Source organism: Pleurodeles waltl, chromosome 9, assembly GCF_031143425.1.
Source record: "Pleurodeles waltl isolate 20211129_DDA chromosome 9, aPleWal1.hap1.20221129, whole genome shotgun sequence".
NCBI lineage: Eukaryota > Metazoa > Chordata > Amphibia > Caudata > Salamandridae > Pleurodeles > Pleurodeles waltl.
The window spans coordinates 137,983,225-138,006,346 of record NC_090448.1 but is presented as its reverse complement, the minus strand read 5'-3'; the positions used below and the strand labels follow the sequence as shown (position 1 = coordinate 138,006,346).

The following is a 23,122-nucleotide window of genomic DNA, read 5'->3' as shown; positions in this document are numbered from 1 at the left end:
TAGAAAGAATGGATTTCTAAGTAGTTAGAAACCAGCTGGTTTCATTTGTGCATTTGTGCAACAGATTCAAACATTACTTGCCAAGTCGCACTCTGCGCTCAGAACATACTCTTTTAATAAAATGCCCTAGATTTCATTTGAAAATTAGAGGAGGCCGTTCCTTCTCGTTATTAGTCGCCAAGGCCTGGAATGAGCTCCCTTTAGGAAAGGCCGCTTATATCACAACTCAAGACCTGGCTCTGACCAGGAAATCAATCCTTCGGCCATTGGGTATTTTCCTGTACTTTAGCGCCGATGCTGTCCGGGACGCCGGTTGACAGCTGCGCGCTTTTAAATACGTTGAGTTTTTTTTTTTTTTTACTGATGAATAAACACACACTGACTGACCTCCCCCTCCCCGATCAAAAGTTATGCAAATGTGCATCAGTAAATACATCTGTCATCCTCAATTTCTTTTTCGAGAGAGTTCTATGATCATGTCCTGTCATGCCAGTCTTCAGAATATGTTATTTCCATTTTCTACTTCGTTAAGGTTTTAAAGAATCAGTCCAATGTACTTAAGGACTAGCGATAGGGTTTCTGAAATCCTTTAAAAAAAATACTGTAATAATATTATGTAGCTGTGTGATGAAAGCACATTTTCACAGTTTAGCGGCCCGCTTGCAACTGGAAGGTAGCAACCCAGCGGCAGCAGCAGCTCCACAGATGCCTCCGCTGCCGCTCGCGCTCCCCCCAGCACGCGCCCGCTCCCGGGCTCGTAGCCCGCCCTGCACGCGCCGACGGCCGCGCGCGCACCTCAGAAACTCGGAGTCTGCCCTGTGCTGATGGGTTTGTGATCAGTGGCAGGAGCCGTGCGCGAGAGCCAGGGCTGTGAGCCAGAGGCACAGGCTGCTGCGGCAGAGCCGTGCACCGAACCGGAGCCCGCAAGCCTAGCCCACCGCGGCATGCACTCTCCCCACTGCAGCCTCATGTAATGGGGAAGTGCGCCTGGAAGGAGAGGAAAAGGCAGCCAGGCGAGCGGTTTCCTCTTCCTTTTTTGGGATCAGGACGGGAGCCAGAGCCGCAGCAGCAGTTTCAGACAGGAAGGAGCGGGATGACTGGAACTCACAGCAGTATGCAGCTGGGGGGCGAGGGTGAGTAGTGGGCGTGGGTCGTGCATGCACTTAAGGGTCCCCTTTCGGGCGGGGCAGGGTCTGATAGCACTTTCTTGGGGCACACGCCGACTGTTCGAGGATGAAACAGTGTATTTCTTGCTGCAGTTGTACAAACGGTCCCCATGGCTGCTAGTTTTTGGTTCATTTCTGATGCCACATATATGTAGTTCGTTCTTTTCTTCAAATTGTTATTTTGTGAAGCCCCTTCTGGTTTATGTACCATTCTCCTGTCATGTATGACGTGGATTTGTAAATCTCTCTGCTGCTTTTCCCTGCCAACTTCCAAGACTGAAGTTCTCTCCGGTGTGTTGACATCACCTGCGTCGAAAGTCGCTGCGCTAGTGGCAACCCACTTCATTTTTATAGCAAGGCACATTTGATGCACTCAAATATCCCCTTTTGCAGGACGTTCTCCAACATCAGAGATAATTATACTAATCCAAGGCACTGTTATAACACCTTACTTCTTGGGGCGCCGACCCGGCTGGCATTGGACCCCCGGTGCCAGTGAAGCCATCACCCAGCCCTGTCCTACACTTTAGCAGGGTATAATTTCTGCATGCTGAAATATTAAACCAGTGTTTACAATGTGAAGAGGAAAACTTCAAGTCCCAGAATGCAACTTGCTGATAACCACAAAGGCCGGACTAGTAACTTGTGTGACTGTGAGATGGGGTTATCAACTGTGCAGTGACAGCAGTGTCTGAACTGAACCTTACTTCCGGTCAACGGATTGTTTACTGTGAGGTTCATGATATCTCTGTTCGTTTTTGCCAGATTGTGTGGCGAAGCGCCAGCACAAGTTTGGCGATCCCCCTTATTGGGAGTATTTTTAAGGAATGGTAATAAGACTGAGTGATTATTTGTATAGTATCCATCGGCCTTGTTTGCCTTTTCCGTTAGACAATGGTATATCCTCATTCAATACAAACCAGTCTCCCCCGAAAGCGACCCATCAGCTGTTTTTAACATCATAAGAAGGATATGTTGTTTCGAGCTGCTTCCTTGTTTCTGAGCAGCCCCGCGGCTGTAGTAGGGAATGCTCTCATATCCTGGAGACTGGAGTGGAATAAAGAACCTAATATTAACGTAAAACGTAAACTCAGACTAAACCCCCAGTAACTGAATGATCAGAAAAAGGAACCTCCTCAAAACGATGTGAGCTTGACGCGTGCAGCTACGGTTTGTAGATTATGTTAGGCATACAAACCTATCACCAGTGGTGAGAAAAGATTTGCTGTGAGTGTTTTATTGCAGCAGGAGCATGCTGTAGCTATAAGAATACGGTGTCTGGTTGAGCTAGGCTATAGAAAGCAGGATGGGTTGGTGGGGAGCATAGTTGGGTCAGTAGTGGACGCTCATTCTACATTCGATGTTGAGGTATTTGCATTACAACTATATACAACTTGAGGGACCGGGATGTAGAGTGTTTGCCCAGAATCTCAGTGTTTTGGCCAAACATTGGAGCTCGGATTACAAAACCTGGTCCGCCAGCAATGGAGCCAACAGATCTCATTTAAACTGTAATCGCCTAAACAACGAACCAGTTAAACTGCCGAGCTGTAGTTCGGTGAATCTACGTCTGCAGATCCAGCTAGCCCTCAGACACATTCTTGGTTTGGTCCTGCCATTCCCAGCACACTGGGAACGTTCCCAAACTGCCCCCTCCCTCTGACAGATGTGCAAGGTCATGTCCACTCCCTGTTCTTGCAAGTATTCAGCCGGCCGTTCAGCTGGGACGTGGAGGGGATGAACAGCAGGTGCTGGGACGGGATTCCTGGAGAGAGCCCCACCCATATGTGGGCCCACAGCTGCCCTTGCTGCCAGGGGTTGCTTAGTAAAGGAAGAGTCAACGAGCTGGGCTCCTATCCCAAGAGTTGTTCTGTCTCAGGGCTCGCACTCCGAGCAGTGTGTACTTTAGATTTCTTTCTGTCTAGGACAGAGCAGAGAAGAGGAACTCTTCTTACCCAGTGTTCGTGGCACTCCCGAGTTCCCTCAACAAGGCCCTTTTGTTCCTGCCGTTTTCCAGCCACAGCCTTCCTTACTCCCAGATTCAGCTGTGAAAACTCGTGTCGTACATCCGGTTGGTAAACAGAGCATACTATAATTCCAACCTTCTGTGTCTAAATTTGGCTGAACTTTGACCCCTACTGGTTGTTGAATATGCAGGGGTATCTCTGCCTTGTCAAGTTTCCTCTTGTAGCAAATCTTGGGGAGAGAAGACACCGAGGTAGTGTCAAAAAGTCACTTTTAATGTGGCAGACCTGAGCACACAAACCTTAACACACGTGGGCTGTCACCCTGCAAATTACATTAACCAGCAAATTAATACCAGGAAAATCCCCACCGCCCTATTTCCTCTTATAAGTTTGCCACACTAAAGACACCTACCTGGCCCCTGCCTTCTTTTAACATCTCTTTTGACCTATTTACTGGCCCACATTTCCTTCATCACACCCACCTGTAGGGATGTGCAAGGTTGCGATATTCTACACCTTGAAACTTCTCACTCTTTAAAAAAAAAAAAAAAACATTCTGGCTTTATGAAGCAGGCAAACATTGGCAAAAAATCGAAGGCATCTGGAAGTACCCTGAGCTGCAGGGGTAACATTCTAGATGCTGTGTATTGCTGCAAGCAAGGCACTCAGCAGCCATTTATCGTTGTAGCACTGCTGGACACATTTCATTTGTCATATTTCAGAAGTTTCAATGCGGAAATTGCAGCTTTGTGGAATGGGGAGGCAATGACATTACCAAGCTAAAGCTGTTGTGTTTCCCCTCTACGTTTCAGGGTTGGGGCATCTCAGTGTAAAAGAAGGGAAACTCATTTCTCTTCAATTTTATGGGTGTCTCATGGTGGATGAGACATTCATGCTCAAGGAATAGCTTAGGAAGCATAGATAGAAACGGCCAGCTGTCTTGTTTTTTGTGTATCCCTCTTCTTAGTCTGCGTTCTGATGGTGTCCTGGCTGGAGGTGTGCTGAGATCCACCAGTGATTGTGTGCCTGTCTGCAAGATCAGTCGGGGTGCAGGCCCTAATAGATTTGTAACTGATGGAGCTGTTTTTAAAGATTTTGTGGTCCGACAAAGGGAACCAATTGAGTTCCATCAGTGTGAGGATGATGTGATCATATTTCTATAGGCTCTGGATGAGACATGCAGCACCATTTAGGGTAGGCCTAAGGGGTGCAAGTGTGGAGGCGACGAGGCCATGAAGTAGGAAATTACCACCATCCATATGTTGGAGTAAGAAGGCTTCAACAGCAGTTCTAAAGTCGTTTTCTGAAATAAATGGTTTGACTTTCTTTAAAATAGAGAGGACTGGTACCAGCCCACCTTTTTTTGGGCAATGTATTCTTCGCGGTTGAGGTTGATGTTCAGGGTGAATACAAGTGTCTTTAGCCATCTTTGCAGATATGAGCTTCCCCCGACTCTGCTCAACTTCACTGACATGATGTTTCACTTTGTCCACCCCTACCTAGCTGTCACTGTTCAACCTATTGAATATGTGGTCTTCCTCTACCTCCTGGACCTATCGATCCACCTTTACTTTCCTGAACCTACAAGTCTGTCTGGATCCTGGAACTGTGGATCATCCAGAGTCTACCATGTGACTGCTTCACATCTCAAACTAGCTTGTGAGCAGTGGAAATATGGCATTGCAGTCCTTAACCTACTGATCCTTCAAAGCCTGCCGACAGCAGAGGCTCACACATGCCTTCATTTGTAGAAATAAATGAAGGGCCTAAAAGTGCTTCTTAGGAGCCTGCCATTGGTGCTTTAGAATGCCATTATTACGGTGCACTAAGGGAATCTAGTTTTAATTCCAGCACGTCACTGTCTTCCACCATTGTATTACATAAAGTCTCTTTAACTTAGTCTTGCAGGTTCTTTTTCATCCCTCATTTTCCCTTTATGTAGCTTTCTATTCCTCCATTTTATTCCATTTCCTATCTTTCCCTCTCTTTCCCTGGGACAGAATCTGATGATGAAAAATAAGTGCCCATCCCCAAAAGGTTAGGAAAAGCAATATTACAGGAACGTTTTTTGAGGCTTATATAGTTAGGGGGAGGTTTTCCAAGAGGGACCTTCAACCATTTTCGTTGATTCTTTTAAAGAGCATGGATTGTGGGTTGGTATTCCAACATCTCAAAACTTTACAGGTATAACAATCTTTCCCAAAAATGTAATAGTTTTTTGCACAAGCAGCTAGTTTGTTCTGAGTGGATGACCTCTGTTTCGTCTATGGGTGGGTTGGTTTTAAGAGACTGGAAGGTGTCTTTGGGCCAGAACACGCAATGCTTTTTACACTAGACTCTTACTTTTATGGAATATACCACATTTAAATGTTGCATTGTAAACATAGTTGGTATCAACTATTTTTACACATTAATGCATATGAAAATATAGACTTGACAAGGTTACCTGGTGAATGTTTGTTTAATATTTGGTAACCCTGTAAAATAAAAACAACAAAAGCATCTTTGTCACAGTTTTGTTAAATACACCTAATTTGTGCTGAATCTGAATATATCAGCGGAATAGCAATATTGTTGCTGGCGTGAACATTGTTGATTTCAGAACTATGGAAACTGATGTCCTTCATATTACTGCAAGCCAGATTACACTTCCCGCCAATCCACAGAGAACCAGATTCTTAGATTTAGAAGTTAGTTAGGTTACTTTGCCACATACCTATAAATCCATATCCTAGTTGACAGGAAACTGGAAGATTATTTTTCTTTGAATAATTTTAGCTCAACCCTTACTTACAAATACCAAAACACAGTTGACTTCCAGCTGAGTGGAGTAGAGCGATGTTGCTGACCTATAAATATTGATTGGGTATGAATGCAAATACATACATTCACAGTCAAATGTCACAAGGTGCCATGAGTATTTTTGTTCTCCAAAAAAATCCATGTTTTCTCATTGCTAAGCGGAAAGGAATCAGCCAGTGCATTCATTTCTGCAATCTAGGTGCTTCTTCGGGATAGGTTACAACAGTTGAGGAGATCATCAAACAAAAAACATCTGTGTCCCATTTATTTTCGCCAGTAGTTCTGACCGGGGTTCGTTTATTTAGTTAATCACCCCCAATACAATTTACAGACAGATCACGTTGAACAGTGTGTGGTGTAAGTCCAACTCTGGAAATTGTGTAACCATAAAGGTCCTGTGAAGTATGTCCCCTTACATGATGGCCATTATAAGCCTCTGTGAAGTATTCAAATAAGCACAGAGTGAGGTGAAACTGCCTTTACCACGCAAACACCGTCACAATAATGGTATGGAGTGGTAAGGGTATTTTTAGGGTTTAAGGGGTAGGTAAAGGTATAGAGTGGTAATTTTTTTTTATTTATTTTGTTTTGCGCTTAGGGGTGGCTAGGGGTATAGGGCGGTAGGGGTATTTTTAGGGGTGGGTATAAGGTACTAAGGGTATTTTTAGGGTTTAGAGGTAGGTAGTAGAATAGGGTAGTAAGGGTATTTATAGGGTTAGGGGTGGGTAGGGATGTAGGGTGGTAAGGGTAATTTTAGTGTTACCGGTGGATAGGGGTATAGTGTGATAAAGGTAATTAAAACAAAAGGGGGTGTTTAGTTGGTTTCCCCTATAAAGAAAACAATATATCATTTGTTTAAAAAAAAAAAAAGTGCCCTATCCATTATGTGTGTGTGTGTGTGTGTGTGTGTGTGTGTGTATATATATATATATATATATATATAATCACATATACACACACCCTTACATATATAGGTTTAATTTACCCTGACAATATAGACCTTGTGTGGTAAAGGCATGTGTTGTAAAGTCGTGCAACCCATGGTGAGAGGGCTTAATGTGAATGTATCCAGTATCATTGCCTTTGTGAAAGTTGCTGAATGAAGAATACAGGAAACCCGAGTCCCCCACAGCAGCGTGATCTAGTTCACACTACCTGCCAATGGACAGAAAACCTGATTCTCAGATTGGGAAAATGTGACTCTTGCAGAAAACTGTGGAGCCATCTCTTCCTGGATAGGACCACAGTAGAACATTAGGAAGATGTTTTATTTGTTAAATAGTTGTAGCCCAATCCTCATTGTCAAAAACCACAACAGAGGTGGCTTCTTGCTGAGTGGAAAGGAGAGGTGTTGTCAAACAGGATCAACAAGCAACCTGAATGGCTGTTGACATTACTACAGAGCCAGGCAACGTGCACGGGCATTTTTCATGTTTTTTCTTTTTAATGTACACTTTCCAGGCTTTCAGCAGTGCTCAGTTTGAGCCGGTGGTTGCCGATGGGGCTCGCCGGCACTCATTTTTCCTCACCAGACATTTCCCGAGAGCAAGAGAGGGAAAAACACACAGAGGAGAAAGATGAGGAAAATAAAGAATGAAAAAAGTCACCGAGGGAGAGAGCAGGACCCTGCACGAGCCTGGTGAAGGGCGGGGAGTGTCTAATAGTCGACGGAAGAGCAATGCAGTGGATATAAGACTACCGGCCGTGGTATTTGGCGCACCAATGTTTAATTGCGATGGCTGCATGCTTCCGAGCACTGCTTTGGGCACTCCTTCCACAAATTAAGCACTGGCTGCCAGTATGCACAGCCATTGACCAGGAAGGCTCTTTGACAGCACCAGGAGTTCGTCAAAGGACCCACTTTTTGTTATTCTCCTTTTGTTTTATTGCTAAATATCAGGCATTAAAATAGATTCTTTTATCTGCGTTTACATGCAAAAATCACGAATCTACTGAAAACTGAGAGCCTTATTGATGTGCAAGGGACAGTGTTTGGAAGTTTCACTGCTATTTAACGAGGGGCCAGTGCATTGCCTTGGAGGTGGGCAAAATGTGATTGAAACATCTTTTACCAAAAATGAGATGAATCGCTGAGATTTGGGCTCATCGCATCCGCTGAACCACGGAGACACCAGCGATGCCACTGCAGTAGTCGAAGCGCCTCAATCCGTTGAAGTGGGCGTAATGGGGAGCGCCATGCTGTTTAAAATAAATGCAATTTATGTAGCGCTACCATAGTCAGGCCATCAGTGCACCTTATAAGAGGAGACGGCATAAAACAAAATGCTTAACTGCAGTATAGACAGCAGGGCACACTCAGCCAGTAATGGATAAACAGAACTGTTTTACATCTGGAAATTATCGGGACCGTTTTATGGCGTTATTAAGACTTTTCTAGTCTAAGGTTTATTAAACCCCCCTAAGACTCTTACTACGAGATGGTCAATAACTGGGGGGGGGGGCGGCACTGGGATCTGAGTTATCGAGATGGGCCCGTAATTCCACCTCAGCTACAGCCACATTGAGTTTTCAGGTCTGCAATGGGGAAAAATGCATGTCCTGGGATGCTGGAGCCCACCTGCTTTTAGCTGGTAAAACAATTGTGGCGAGTAGTATCTCTGGTGGAGGTATCACTCCATGCCACTCAGAACCAGGACCTAGTGCTTTGACTTCCAGGGTAAGGGATTGTACAGTTACAGCATTATTTAATGGAGTGTGGAGCAACATGTCTACTAAGAGGAGCAACTACTGCAACTTTAGGAGTTCTGCTTTACACATTTTTGAGAATGTGGTTTAGAGGTGTGCTTCATAGGAATGGTATTGCAACATGCATAGACGGGATATCTGCTGTATGGCAAAGCTGCAGTAGAAGTTGGTGTACAGGGTTATTTATACATTCACTGCCATCCTTTTCACAGGACTTGCTTTAGGACGGTGTGACCCGTGCCATGGCACCGGGCGCCGAAGGCAGGGAGCCCTATGTTTTGAAATATCTTCTGACTAAAAGCACTTGCCAGAGTTCCTTTTGTGCCCAGCAATTTTCAAGCAACAATAAAAATGTAGGATAACTCTGGTGGTTAATGCACCTGCTGAAGAGAGATTGAAATTATGTCTTGTGGCAGTTTTGACTTTCAATAAAGCAGCACAGAAGGTTAATATGCCTGCTGCAAATATGTGCATAATGAAGCACACTGAATTGTATTGTATGTAGACAGCTCAGTGGGTTACTGCTTTTGTTACAAAGATCATTTTGTTTGAAAAGCCAACCCCAACCAATGTATTATGTTTTAAATCCTGAGTTTGTGCTTCTCTCGACCAAGCACGCTTAAAATATGCTGCCTACCCGTATGGACAATTCAAGGCTCCTACACCTTTTAGTCCTTATTGTGTAATGTAACTTTTTGTCTACACTTATTTGCATAAGTATGATTTATTGTCTCGTTATAATGAGTGTGTGATGTAGGGTATCAACGCACTTTACACTGGCATCTGTAGCACTATAAAAGAAATGGCATTTCTGTGAATGAGGGGCTATTAGAAGATGGGGGGTTCTGTTGGAGGATGGTATTGAGGGAATCCCTGGAGAAGAAGGCCATTGGGGTCACAACGAAAGATTGTAATGCCGGTTCTGCTTTGTAACTTGCCAATTGGACTATGAGAGTATTTTTGTATTTGCATGTGGGGCAGAAAGTGTGTTCCAGTTGAAAGCACTAGATATTGTTTTGGAGGGTCACACAAGATATCTAGCATTTTCTGTGGCTAAAATCGAATTTAAATGAGTGTCTGTTAATATATAACTCCGTGTACACCATTGTGTTAATTTAAAAGCTTTACACATTTTGAAAAACGAGATCATTTGCTAAGGGTTGAAAAAACAGCAGACGGGTTCAGGCCACAGAGTCAATTAAAATGGGGGAGTAACACACTCCAACCCTCGGTTTCTCGCCTCCCCCGCTGTGGGTTCGCACCTCGGATGGCACGAAGTCCCTGTCTGTCAGCTAAATGTCAACAAAATAGCACCACAGGAAGACTGCGCCGAGCATCGAGATGGGGTTAAGACATATTTATCTTTACTGTTCATTGTTTTGAGTACATTTTTTTTCATCTCCGCTCCCATCTGAAGTATGAACTTTTGTGTTTCGAAAGAGTGCTTTATTTACAGCGCGAATAGCAGCAAATAATGATGTATTTATACGAGAAGGGGAGACGTGAGTTCATTTACAGTGATATTTGAAAAGATGAACTGTTACTCTACCTAAAAAATAAAAATAAAAGTTCTGACATTTTTATTTTCAGGGCATGCATATTTAATCAAATCTGACATTCTTGCTTTAGATAATGAATGGCATATGTTGGGTAGCTGTAGTAAAGCTGACAGTACCATGGCAATGGAAATGAGGCTGTCTTTGTACTGATTATTCAAAACCGGGACATGTTTCCTCTCTTTCCATGCAGCAGGATCCCAGCTCTTTTGCACCTTCTAGCTCACTGCTGATGGGTGCAGCAGAACCTGTTAAATATAACCTGAGAACATGTTATATTGGAGAGTTTGCAGTAGCACTAGTTAGTTAAACCTGCAACCAAATTTCCATTATGTGAACGTACTTTACGAGATGGTAAATGTTTCGTTCCTTCTTGACCAACCTGCCGCAATATTTAAAAATATGGCATGTTTAGAACACTATGAATGAACTTCTAAGCCCGGGCATATTAGCATGGCCATTCCCCTCACTTGTATCCATTCAAATTTTCAGTTGATTTTTAATTTGCCTATAAGGAATAAACTTTGGCTCCGAGTTTAAATGAAACACCACGAAGTCAGGATCATATGTGTTCCTATTTACTTTTTTTACGCCCTGCTGACTGCAAAATGTGTCCCGAGACCACCACTACAGTCTAGCAAGAAATCTTCGAAAAGTCACTAATCCAGATGTGCTAAACTTTTTTTTTCTTCCAAATCTAGTTTTGGTCCCAGATGTATTAATGGTTTGAGATTAAAATTCTGGTTGCAAATTATCGAAAAGTTATAGACTCCCCATTTGGGATGGTAACTTATTCGCAAAGGGGAATCGGTCCCCATGGGGCCACTTCCCCTTTGTGAATTGGGGTGAATGTCTCATGGAGAGGAAGCAGTAGCCCATGGTACCATTACCAATTTACACTGAAACTTTTGAGAAATTAATTATTATTATTTTTCTTTTTAAAGAGCCCTGTAAGGAAGTTGTGCTGCTTAAAAAAATGCATATATATATATATTTTTATTTTTATTTTTTTTACTTTTTTTCAAAAGCAGTCATAGACCTGTGCGGACCACACCAACCCAGTGCTTGTGAACTGAGTTGCAATTTGCTACCTGTATAATGAAAATTCACAGGAAGGTCGAATTGAGTCTCACTTTGAAATGGAATTTTGCAAATTATCATATTCGTACATAGGCCAGGTGGCAAAATTAGATAATGGTTGCAAATTGCGATCACATTTTGTGACCAGCGTTTTGTCACATCTGTCCCACTATTCACATTTTTTTTTCTATTTTCTGAAAAGTATAGACCATGTTTTGGTCATGTTTTTTAACTGTATTTAAAAGACTAGTATCTGCTTTATGGCATGTAGCAGACGGCAGGCCAAATTTTACAATGTCTACAAGGGTGTGAGCATAGTAAAATGTTCTCTGCAGCAGAATAGGCCGTATTAGCCTTTTATCTGTATTATGATAATCTGTCCAGGGACAATGTGACCAGTGCTGCCCTGAAAATGCTTCTACTTCAGGTCAAACCTAGTCATACTAGTGTTTAGTATGGTGTTATTGACTTAGGAACTTTTTGTGAAGGCACACATTAAAATCAAAAACATGTAATGTTATCTTTCCTCATTATAGAATATATTCCCTTACAACAGAGGAGCAAAAGGATATAGAGTGAAATATGCATTTAAGAGGCAATGAAGGTGAAACCTCTCTGAAATCTGACAGCTGGGTAGCATGCAGCTGGCGTATTTCAGCTGAGTGCAGCTGCAGGTACAAATATGGAAACCACAACATATGGATCAATTAAGAAACCAAAGCTGGTAATAACCTCATCATGACAAATGGCTCAAGGTAATTTTTAAAGATGTATAATGAACCACCTAAATTACTTTAAAAATTGATTATCTTTCCTTCATCAAAGCATGACTGGGAATCCACTCTTCTTTAATCACATTGTTGAAATTGAGAATAATGTTAGCTTGAAATGGAAAATCAGAGTAGTATTGGAAGTTACATGCTACTCCTGGCTAGGAAAGGACAGATGAATGTATAATGTCAAGGTGAGAGATCTTAGTTTTGCTGAGTGTAAACATGTAGGCAGAGGGCAACTGCTTTTCACTGTGACCACAGTCAGACCAGGAGTGTTTGGATGATTCTTTGAAAGATACATGTACGCATAGATCAGTACTCCCAATTGAAAAGTCCTGGTAGTTTGGCTGGGACAGTTTGGCATTAATTAGTCTTTGTGAAAATGTATTATAGAGCATTACATTCAGTAGACATGTAGCCAGGGGAAGCATTATGCAAAAGCACATTATGCATTGAACAAACATGTTTAGACCAGAATATTTAATTTAATTCCCCATAGGTAGAATGTTTTGGGAGTTGATAATGTGCACAGACCCCCAGTTACAAGTATGTCATGGTCCAAATGCAGCACGTTTGAAGTTGATGGTATGCTCACAACTCTGGAAACTGACAATGTCTGAGAAAAGGTTACACCAGGATGAATAGGCTGAATTAGTAGCCACTTTGATTTACAACTAAAGGTTACTGCTCTTCTTAGAGACTGAGGTTATCTGAGAGGAGAGTTTGGGTGATAGCCATCTATCATAAGAAAGTGGCACATAATCTAACATTACGGTATGCCCAGACATGGGCACCTTGCTCACGGTGCTACTGGAGCCAAGCTACACCTGACTGAAGGGCCCTAATAAGGGCAAAACTAGCCTTGGGTTCCTTGTGTTCCAGTTCAAAGAGGACCTGGCTTGGCAGTTCGGGTTGGACTGTTCCCACTGGAGCAGGGTCGAGACTGATTTGCATATGGCTGAGTCTAATCTGAGGTGGCATGGTGGGCAAAAGAATAATGGGTTGGAACGCTACCCTGAGTTCCTGGAAGTGGTTATCCTTATTGTAAGCATCCTCCTATCACTTTCTGTGTGTTTGAAGTAGCACCCTGAGTGGCCAAGGGCATGCCCAAACGTGTGTCCCTTGCTCACTGTGCCTCTGGAAACAAGCTACACCTGACTGAAGAGCCTCAATTAGGGCAAAACCAGTCTTGGGTTCCAATTCAGGGAGGACCATGCTTGGCAGTTCGGGCTGGACTGTTCCTGTTAGATCAGGGTCAAGATTGATTTGCAAATGGCTTGGTCTAATCTTAGGTGATATAGTTGGGGCTTATCTAAGGTGGCAAGATGGATGTAAAAGAATGATGGGTTGGAGTGCTACCCAGAGTGATTGCCAGTGGTTAGACTTATTGCAAGCATCCTCCCTTCACTTTTTGTGTGTTTGATATCCTGAGTAGACACATATGAGGATCATGGGGTAAAACTATTCTTGCCAATGATTATGGGATAATCCTGTTTGCATAATGTTGCCAGGACCTGTAAGGGATAAAAAGAGCACAGGGGCACTGTAGATGAACTTTGTCCTAATTATCACCTTCCTATACACTAGAGATTCCATATTCATATAGGCAGACAGCAGCTGAAGTGAACAGGGTATTCTTCTCTCTAAACTCCAATATATTTTTCTGATATAGCAGTAGCTGTTATCTAGGCCCTGAGTAGAGGGTGCCAATCCTTCAACCATCCTCTAGTAAAGAAGTCCTTTGACAAGAGAGAGATGTGCTACCAAGATAAGAGAAATGTAAGTGCCTCCTAAGCAATTGTATAGCTAGTCCCATGCCTATTTGGCACCCCAATAATAAGTGCTTTAAACCACATAAGTAGTAATAATCCAATTACTGCAACAAATGAACAACAGACATTGGTGGTCATTATAGCCAGGGTCGCGGTGGCTGTCTGACTGCCACATTACGACCGTGGTGGTTGCGCCACTGTCAGACCACCAGCACTGCCAGTTTCCTTCCACTGGAGGGACTGGTGGTGCTGGCAGTTCTAATCTGCCACGGCAGCACTGTATGCAGAGCCGCCCTGGGGATTACGACCCCACTCTCTGCCAACTTTTATATGGCAGTTTCACCGCCATGTAAATGCTGGCGGAGATGGAGTGCAGAAAATCTACTTGAGATGCTGAAAGAAGCAGTGCCCTCTGGTTTGCTGTGTGGTGCAATTCCGGGGGATTTTACAGCACAGAACAAGCTCTTGGTGCTACAAATCAGTGTGAGTAGCATGTCTTACCCGCATTCCGCCCACTTGCAGAACTCTGCACAATCTCTCTGAGTTTTCATGTAACTCCGTGAGTTCCGCCCAGGCCTAATTGTTTATCAGAGTGAGACTTGTGAATGGGAATTACTTCAACTCATACATTGGTAAAATTATATGCATTTAATTGTACTATATGAAATGAATGAGCAGACATCCAAATTGAACTTAATATTCTTGATTGAAATTGAATATCTTTTTCTTTTTTGTCTGTTTTGCTTTATTTGTGTTAGCATGTTGGCCAAGGAGGTCTTCTTCCCACCTTAGGTTCAGAAACCACAAGTGTGCTGGTGAGACACCATCACTATTCTCACCAATAGAGGTCGACTAGATCTTTGGACTTGGCGTAGAGTATAGTAGTCAGAGTCATTCAACCACAAATCAATGACATTATACCATGAACAACTATAGACACCATGAAAACTGTAACACTATATCAAGCTCCAAACTGAATAAAGTTTCAAGGCTTTATTACAATCCCCAAATCAATGTAATGTGTATGGTGCACAAAACTAAATAAAAACATACATGAAAACCATATGCTGAACCATACGTCTAAAGAGATATACCCTACTAAACATCGATGCTGTTAAATACTCCAAAAGAAAAACACTCCAAAAGAATAATATAAATTAGCAAAAACAGAGTATGCACATTACTAATGGAATTCAAAGCAGATAATGGTGACATCAGTAAATCATCAAAATACAGTTTTCCACAATCAATTTCAGGGCTGGGCCATTCTGGTCACTAACTCAAATTCAGACTTGCATGTGTTGGCATTGACTAACACATGCGAGCAAAATCAAAAGAAGAGACAAAAATGATTTAGAAAATTCATCTAGGTGGTGTTACTCGCTATAAACATATGCTGGTGTAATTTTCTAAACTGAAAAGGTAACCAAGAAATCACATTTATTTGTACCTCTCCTCATGGGACAGCAGACAGCAATACTTCATCAGCTAGAACGGTCACTTTCTCCCAATGACAGCTGACAGCAGCATCTGGACAGTTCAGAATACGGGCTGCACATAGGACAAGACAGCAGCTTAGAATTAGTTGGGCATATTAGTACTGAACAGCATAAACAACTGGGGCAATTAAGACTAAGAAAGAAACTCATCAAGCAACTTGGAGAAGACAGAGGGTGACAGCAGCAGACTTAAGGCAGGAGCAATCTAACTCCAACAAACTCCAACAGGAACTAGCTTTAGGTTTTCCAGAGTTCCTTACTAATTAGAAATATTCATGTTCAAGTGATTGGTCCTTGAGGTGGGCTCATCCTTCACGCAAGATTCAGTGTCCAAGCTGCTGGTGGCACCATCAAGTTTGCAAGTATTCCGGATTTTCTCAGCGAAAGTGCATTGTCATTTGATTGCCTGCACATAGTTCCAACAAAATATTACATTATCTGATTGTTACTTCAAGTCCTTTCTCACCATAGACAAATAAGCTGACACAGTTCACAGAAGAAGCATGAATTTCTTGTCTTGTCGACACCTAGAACAGATATTGCTGCATAATTAATACTGAAGCATGTTCTTCATCTTCAATACAAAAGGACATTGAACATCACATCAACAACCTAGGAAAAGAATTTAGGTCAGAGGAAACAGAATGAACAAGTAATTTTCCTCTACTGCTTCAAAATGAATCTTTCAGGCCTACGCAAGCTAAGAAAGCCCTAATACACATTAATACAATACATTAATAAAACCTATTGCGCACCTTACAATTGAATTCAGCTATGTAAAGCAAATTATTTAATTGCAAACATTCTTTATATGTTAGAACTGATTTAAACATTCATTTCTTTTTCTGCACACCTGTATTTCGTGTTAAAAAAAATAAATTTAAATTAATATAAGTATGATTAATTTATATTAATTTAATACTTCATTTCTAATATTCATCTTAATAAGAACACTCTTAACATTATCTCATTAGTACTTCACTTATTATAAATGCAACATACTCATGTTAAACATGTCTAATACGAATGGCGGCCACATGGTCTACCATAATTCAAACGTGCTCATTTTATATTTCTACGCTATTTTTTTCTGTTAGGCTTTTAAATGTGAGCTAATTAGTCACCCAATGCTAACTTCTAGGCTACTAATATATCAATAAAATCTGATCTCTCCCATGTGTATTAGGTTGGATTAGATCGGGTCGTATGAGGAGCAGGAACCAAGGTGATTAAAGACTTGTTCTGCTCTGTTGGGGAAGCAAAATTGCAGTGGTGGTGCGGGGGTGGGTGATGCAAACACATCTTTTATAATCAACTCTAAACATAGGCTATTATCTTAAGGTAGTTCCCTTACAAATGTGTCTTGGATGCCCATAGTGGGAACACTTTAGAGAGAATGGTGTGGCTTGTATGTAGCACACACCGATAATGCTCGATATTGAAATGTTTATACACCATTTCTAAGAGCTGTGAAATAAATGCTGACATACTTTGAAATCAGCACTGGAACTAGATTCTTAAATTATTTGGATATGAACATGCTTGCTAATTTGTCCATCATTGCTTAGGACACAAATGATTAGTAGTGCAAGTAATGAGCTATTCCCAGTGATGAATTCAATAATTCAAACAAGCCTTCATAAAGGAACATGCAACTCACAGATGAAACCCAATATGGGCAGATGTTTCATAGTCTTAGCACCATGTAGAGCAGGGGTCTCCAACCTTTTCTCTATGAAGAGCTACTTATGTTAAATGAAAGTGATCCCAAGCTACTAATATTAATGTGGTAATAGTGACCACATCAGACAAGATTCCATTAGTGGCAACCCATATTCAAGATTTCCAGCTGCAATCACCTCAGTGCATCAGGTACAGTTTCCACCAGTAATGTAAAAAAAAGTGTGCCAATGTTCAAATGCCTGTACATGGATAATACGTAACAGTCATAGTTGCAAGGCCTCAATGTAATAGTATAAGTATTAAGCCTCCGCAACACCTCATAGTTTGTAACAGAAATATCAGCTTTAAATATATTTTGGATATCCAGCCATTTTTCCTCTAAACCTCAGCTTAGAAGATTCCAATTTAGTATGCCAGGTACACAGGAGAGCTACGTTTAGGTAGCTGGGACGCTACCAGTAGCTTCTGAGCTACTCATTGGAGAAGCCTGATCTATTGGAAGAAGAAACTATATGAAGTTGGCAGTGCAAACCAAGAAGAATATCTCAGGGGTGGTCATAGAAAATGTGAATGCTCTGTATATTTTTATAGTTTTGCTGAACAAGAAATGATTGCTTAATTAATATTTTACCATTGGACAATGTTTTAGCAAAGCCACTTTAAGAATATTAAGAATAACTAAGGAATTAGGAATAACTGAAGAAAATACTAGAACATTGCTAAAGATGCATGCCCAAATCCATGATAGGGCTGGAAGACATTGAATAGCAAGGTTTGTTTAGTTGGTGTAGCTATAAGTACAAATACAGAAATATTGTGTTAGCTTACCCAGTGTTGACATCTCTTACCCTTTGGAGTGATATTTTGTCCAGTCACAGAACAGAGCAAACATTGGTTGTTAAATCTGGAGTTAAGGGGGTGAAATCCTTGTCACAGAAAATTATTTTTTTAAATGGCACAATTTATGCTTGCAGTAGACTTCATCTATATGTGGCGTTTGAAATCGAAGATAATGTTTTGAATGAGGTTAAAGGAATTCTATGACAGAGTATGGTATCGGGGGAGCTGATGACTGTTATCTGAAAATTGTGTTAAAGACTGAAGGAATGTTTGTGAAATTCTTCCTAAAAAATTACTGGACTTGTTTTTTTCCATCTAAATCAGTTTTTCCTATAATTAACAGGATCACCAACTAAAACTATGAGAAATCAAGTAATAAGAAACTAATAAGGAGGTTAAACTCTTGGTCCTTCTTTCGATTTTCTAAATATGTAAATAAAAAAATCCCTTATTACTAGAAACATGGGCCACTATAAATTAGTAATAAAAAAGAGTTGGAGGATCCTCTGTTCCTCTGTTTGCAAACACAACTTCCTATAGAGGACCATAGAAGCCAGCAAACAAATGGTCATCCCTCCATAAATTTTAACAGGAGCTTATGTGGTCAAGTGCAGTAAGTTGAGAGCTGTGACAACTCATTAGTTATCATGAGGAGTACAGAAATAATCCGAGGAAATCCAATAATTTAACTGTAAATACTGCATTTTTCTTCAATTCCTTTAGCACTAAAAGCACTTTTAAAGTGTGAATATGGATCCAAAACACAGTTCTTGTCATTTGCTTGGCAAGCTTTGATGGGGCCCTTGACCCAAAAAGGGCAATTTGAAGGGTATGGTGGTTGCAGAAGTTCACAAATTCAGAATATTTCCTGGGGTTTAAAACTAACAGTTGTCCAGTCTACAATTTTGTATTCATTACGAATCTGCAGATCTAAGCTTTACATGACTGTTTAAAACCTGTATACCACTCATGTTCATTATTAACTAAACCATAGAAAAATGTAATATTTCAGTGTGCCTAAAAATTACTTCTGTCTCCACTCACAATGTGATGTGATGGGAACATACTTTGCCAATTAATTGGCCTTGACAAAGTTCTTTAATGACTGACCTTGTATTTTTCATTTATATTCTTTGCCTGCCACTTTGAAAATCTGAGCCGATGAGGGTTACAAGTCATTTTGTGCTTTGGTTTATTCTGCTTTTACATGTGCACTATTATCTGTCCAGAGCTGCTACAATATCATCCTGAATAAGCGACTCTAAAAACCTTTCCAAAACAAACATATACATGCCATTGCCAGCTGCTGACTTTGCCACCTTCTTGTACATTATCACCATATCTAATGTACAGCAGTTATTGGTTACTAAGCTGCTTTAAAAGGTTTCTCAATAAAATGCTAAATTGCACTTAGATCCACCAGTGGTCCTAGATGGATCTTTCTGTCCTATGTTTCTTCTAACTATTTTAATTATTTTTTTCCTCAGTTTCTTCTCCTTAAGTATAATCTAATTTGATCTCATTTGTAAATTCGTTGTTGAGGTGGACCAAGACTTGGCAAAGGTGACTCAAGGATAGGAGTCTTCAAACTGGGAGGTGAACCCCTGGGGGGGAAGGGGGGAGGGGTGGCAAGTGGTTCCAGAAGCCAAAAGAAGAATTATACAGTAAACAGTGCATTGTTTCAAGCAGAAAACCTTTTTAGAAAGGTAACAGAACTTAATTGCAATGTTTAAATAAGTCTGAACATGTTTAAACATTGCCAACTTAAAAGAATAATTGTGAAAACTTCTGAGGGGGAGGCGATGACCCCCCACTCCCCCCCCATTGGGGTGAGGGTGGGGTAGCATTAAAAAGTTTTAAAACCACTCCTCTAGGATGTCATGAAAGTGATACATTGTAAAAACATGGGACAAAAATGTACAAATTGTTGTGGAATGTTGCTGGAGTATCTAGGACAAAGATTTTTACCAAATTAATCCATAATAATGACACATATTAGTCAAGATGGGATGGAAACAGGATTGGTGAATGTGCTCCAAAGATTACACCTCACTCTTTGGTCCTCAGTTCACTTTGGGGGCAAGGGAGAATGCCCTGACCATTTAAGGCAACCTGAGGGTCTTGAAACAACATTCTAATTGTGATAGCACCAAATGTGTAAATGTAATGATTTGTGAAATATATATATATATATATATATATATGCATGATCACAAGGAAAATCAAAATACCGATCAATGAACACCTCTAGGTGTAAAAAGACAGCCACCAAATTGATGCGTTATTTTCTATCCCCAGGCCACTCTGAAAATGACTTCACATAGTGCATCACTGATAAGTTATCAGCATCCACAGAACAACTTTTTAGGTGTGAACGGAGATTAATTTACAGATTGTCGAGTATGAGGTTAGGTCTAAATGACAAAATCTCATGGACACAACTGGTTGGGAGATGACCGAGTCTACTACAGCAGTTCTATCAGTGTGCAATTGAATAGGGAAATGTCCCCTTGGTTATTCATGAACCATGTCAATTAGATTCCTTCATAAAATCTCAATGCATGGGGACCTGCACACATTACGTATTACATTTTATAACCCAATGCCTCCTTTACACACACGGTTAGTTTGTTACAGTGACTGAGTTCGTGGGGATTTGGTCTAAAACATGATCCCTAGAAGTGGTCCATGATGGAATTATCTTGACTTTAGAGGACACCAGTGTATACAATTCTGAGTACTGGGTTTAGAGGGCACAAACATACACTATTTCTATTGTCCTGGTATTATAGTACCCCCACACGATAAATAGTTCCTGTCTCCACTATGCCTATCCTGTGGGGCTTTAACACACTTAAACTTAATGGAAAATGAAGTCCTCCTGATGGTACCCTGACATAGTACATGAATATTAAAAAATCACGTGTATCACAACCCCACCATCTTACTTTCATGAAGAGTATACCCCTATAAATAAAGATGTGAGCCCATAGAAAATAGACAGTTGTCAAAAAGGCCAAGTGTCTTTAGTACCAAGAGGAGCACTCCTCGCTTCAGGTATCAGCCCACAGTATTTTACTGTACCCTTTAAGCATGAGTATTCGAGTAAGTCTTAAAATTGCACACAACAAGGATTCTAATGCTTGACAAGAATGGCTTTAATATTATTGACCGTTCTAAAAAATGAACGGACTACAGTAACCAGAAGGCCCTGGTATCGGGTGACTTCAGGGCCAAGCACAGCACTCGCCACTTCCGCTGTATTCATTCACACACAGTATTTTATTTGACCTTTAAAGCATGGGTAATTACCTAACTATCGAGATTGCCAACAACAATGGGATGTTAAGAGCCTTAAAGTTACTGACAATTCCACAAAAAAAACCACAAAGACCTGAGGGTTGCAAGGTATGAGCATCTTTTATCGTGCACCGCATGGCCGCCAGAAACCTCTTAAACAGCCTCGGGGCATACTGAGGCTGTTCCTCTGTGGTCTGCAAAGGTTCCTTTAGGTGAAAGAGGTAGGGACTGGTACCCATACAAAGTAAGTCTCTTTTAGATATATAGAACCTCAGTTTTGGAGACCAAAGGACTCGGGCAGAAATATATATTACAGCTTAGGTGGCTATTTATCATATATGTATCATACCTTGGGGGGCACTTTGAAACGGTTTCATTAATAAGTTTACAAACACAGGGAGTCACTTATAATACATAGTAAGATTGACCTTTGCATCCTTGTTCCTTGGTGGGAGCTGTGAACATATTCTCCAGGCACACTGAAGCGGTACAAATGGATACTAACTCACTTCATTGGTTATGGCTCATGTGTCATTTAAGGCTCATACAAAACTTTGGTGAGATCAGTGTAAGGGGAGACCAGCGATTTTCCGACAAAGGAAATGACTTATACCGTACAGCAACCACAAAGCGGGCATCACTTATGGCATCCTCTGTGAGATGACTCCTAATGGGGCCATAAGGTTGCTCTAGATTAATCACATAGGGTTTTGCATACCTATGATTAAAAGTGTTTATTCAACCACTAAAATAATATTTAGGATACTATGTATAATTGCTATTAATGATGAAGCTGCACTACCAAAAGTTTGTTTATTCATCTTTATAATGTATTGCTTTGAATGTTTGACTACAGGATGGCACCCCCTGCCAGACATGCATAATTCCTGAACCACCCAAAAATAGGGTAGGGTGTGGAAGTGGCAGTTGGATATCTGTCTCATGAATGAGTCATGATTGTGAAAGCACTGGAAAGATGTCTCACAAGTGTAACATGAATATACGTGCACTCTTGACGACTTTGCAGCTGGTTTGCCATGGTGCACACAACCATAGTGTGGCTTTACAGCAAGTTCACAGTGGTATACAATGTGATATTCTAAACACCTGGTTCAGTTTTAGAGCACCATAGTTGAGAAATTGGGACCGCTGTACAGTACCACTTGTAGTGCCCATCTAGGGGCATGAATGTTAAGAGATTAGGTGTCTGTAAGATGAACAAAATCAGCCCATAAATTAAATTAATTTCTATATTTCTTTTAATTGGTAATGAATTCTCATGTATTTATTGTGCTTGAAGCACCCTCTTGTGACTACTAGCATGGTTGGTATTTTAACAACACATAACCACTGTTGATGGTTCTACCTTTTTTTTTTAATCTGTTTTGTATTTCCTCAAGTACTTCGAAACGTGGAGTCATATCAAGAGCAGGTGAGAGCACTAGACCTCACAACTATGCATGGAGCACTTGTGTAGATAGACAGGGATAGTTTGACAGCCCTGATGAATGCTCCAGACCCGGATGGGCTCTTGGCAAGGGCCGAAACATGTTGGCATATTGAAAGGTTTTTTGGGACACGAATTCCCTCAAAAAACCCTATTTGTGTTTTTATTTATACCCCTGGTACCCTAAAAAAATGAATCTCCTTTGGGTATACAATGAAGTGTTTTTAGCAGTCTTTCCTGAATCCCTGCTTCTATCCAATACAATAGTTTATATAAGAACTCACAGTTTTGGTTGAGTCCATCTGATGATGAAGCTTGCCAGTATTAGATGTGAGGTGTCTATTCTAATTCTCTTTGGATACCCGAGGCAGAATTTATTAGTGGTTTCTATCCTTTGTCCTCATTTGTATGAGCCTAGTTGCCATCTAGCTTTCATTTACTGTGTGGAGTAAGTCAGGGAAGGGTATTGGCTCCTTTCAGTTATATAGATCAAAGACTTAGAAAGTGTGCTAGTTGAAATGCCCGCTGAAC

General features: G+C 41.1%; 1 protein-coding gene across 2 annotated transcripts in view; it reads left to right on the top strand.

Annotated features, from left to right (window-relative positions):
• Nucleotides 1–635: 635 nt before the first annotated feature.
• Nucleotides 636–23,122, top strand: part of FGD3 (FYVE, RhoGEF and PH domain containing 3) — a 554,715-nt gene continuing 532,228 nt past the window's right edge. The window contains exon 1 of one of the 2 annotated variants that reach the window (XM_069206420.1): nucleotides 636–1,133. In XM_069206420.1, coding sequence (XP_069062521.1) covers nucleotides 974–1,133 — 160 coding nt within the window. In that variant the 5' untranslated portion in view covers nucleotides 636–973. The remainder of the gene's footprint in view (nucleotides 1,134–23,122) is intronic. The other variant, XM_069206423.1, reaches the window with a different exon arrangement.